Source organism: Etheostoma spectabile, chromosome 20 (genome assembly GCF_008692095.1).
Source record: "Etheostoma spectabile isolate EspeVRDwgs_2016 chromosome 20, UIUC_Espe_1.0, whole genome shotgun sequence".
Taxonomy (NCBI): domain Eukaryota; kingdom Metazoa; phylum Chordata; class Actinopteri; order Perciformes; family Percidae; genus Etheostoma; species Etheostoma spectabile.
In genome coordinates, this window is record NC_045752.1 from 22,360,733 (window position 1) to 22,361,926 (window position 1,194).

Genomic DNA, 1,194 nt, shown 5'->3' on the forward strand with positions numbered 1-1,194 from the left:
AAATTATAGAGTGTGGTCTAGACCTACTCTTGAGATGACTCTTTGTTATGAAGTGATGCTATAATTTTTTTTTACTGAATTAAAAAATACAACTAAAAATTCAATTGTCAGGTTGAATTTTAAGTAAAGTTACCTTCTCACAAATGTAGGAGTATAGCAGTTTCCACAGCATTTCAACTGAAAGGTTGCTCTGAATCCGTTTTGATCCGATGCATTTCAGTCATTTTTAGTAAGTAGTAAAAAAGATTAACGGAAGTAAATTTTTACGATAATCGTCTCTTGCCTTCTGCTGTATGTGTGGGAAATTATTGTAAAGATTTACAAAGAACATGTTTGCTGATTTTACTATGTAACTAGGATGTTTTGTGACCGATTGGGGGGATTGCTGTAGAAGACGAAAAATTCAGCTTTATCATATATCCAGCTAATTTGAATAGCTCACGTTACTGTAACGTTATTGTCTGAACAGTTAACTTCACCTAGTAATGCACTGCTGTATGCGGCATTTTCTCATGCGAGGTGCAAATGTTTGAATAAAACAATTCCTTCCGTAGACTATTTTGCAGAGCCACTGTCGCTGCGTCCGGAACTTGGCACTGCCCAAGATGATTGTGATGCAAACTATCCGAGAATGTTACTTACTCCACAGGGATGTGGAGCTCTGAAAATGCGACAATAGAAAGTTACCTGCGGAAACACAGTTGTTTATGCAACTACAGGGTAGAGGATTGTGATGTTTATTACAACTTCAGTCATGTCTATGGCCTTGCAGGGTATAAGTAGGATATAAGTGGGATTCTGAGTGTGAGTGTCTGTCTGTTCATTATCCTAATATTTACCTTGGGTGGTTCTCTAAACATCTGGTCCAGACAGATAAACTCCAGACTGGGGAGTAACTCTATGAACTGGGAGAAGGACTCCAGTTTGATGGCATGACAGCGAACCAGAGTGAGATCAACAAGGCGACTCCATCGAGACTGATCTGGGGACGGGGTTAAGCAGACAGATAACAGCTACACAGAGCACAACAGCACTTCTCAAAGACAGAGATGAAAGCAAAATGAAGGTTCTACGTTGTATTCTTTATTATATAAAAGGAACTAGTGAAACTGTAATGGCTTCCCGGGTTTTGGGTCGGTAAAGAGTTGCTGTTAAGCTAACCCATGGGGTCCCGTCTCATTCATTCATTCATTC

General features: G+C 39.4%; 1 protein-coding gene across 3 annotated transcripts in view; it reads right to left on the minus strand.

The window, feature by feature from the left end:
- LOC116669639 (F-box only protein 38) overlaps window positions 1-1,194 on the minus strand; it is a 33,891-nt gene that overhangs the window by 18,633 nt on the left and 14,064 nt on the right. For all 3 annotated transcript variants that reach the window (XM_032499574.1, XM_032499573.1, XM_032499572.1), the window contains one exon: window positions 840-982. In XM_032499574.1, coding sequence (XP_032355465.1) covers window positions 840-982 — 143 coding nt within the window. The remainder of the gene's footprint in view (window positions 1-839; window positions 983-1,194) is intronic.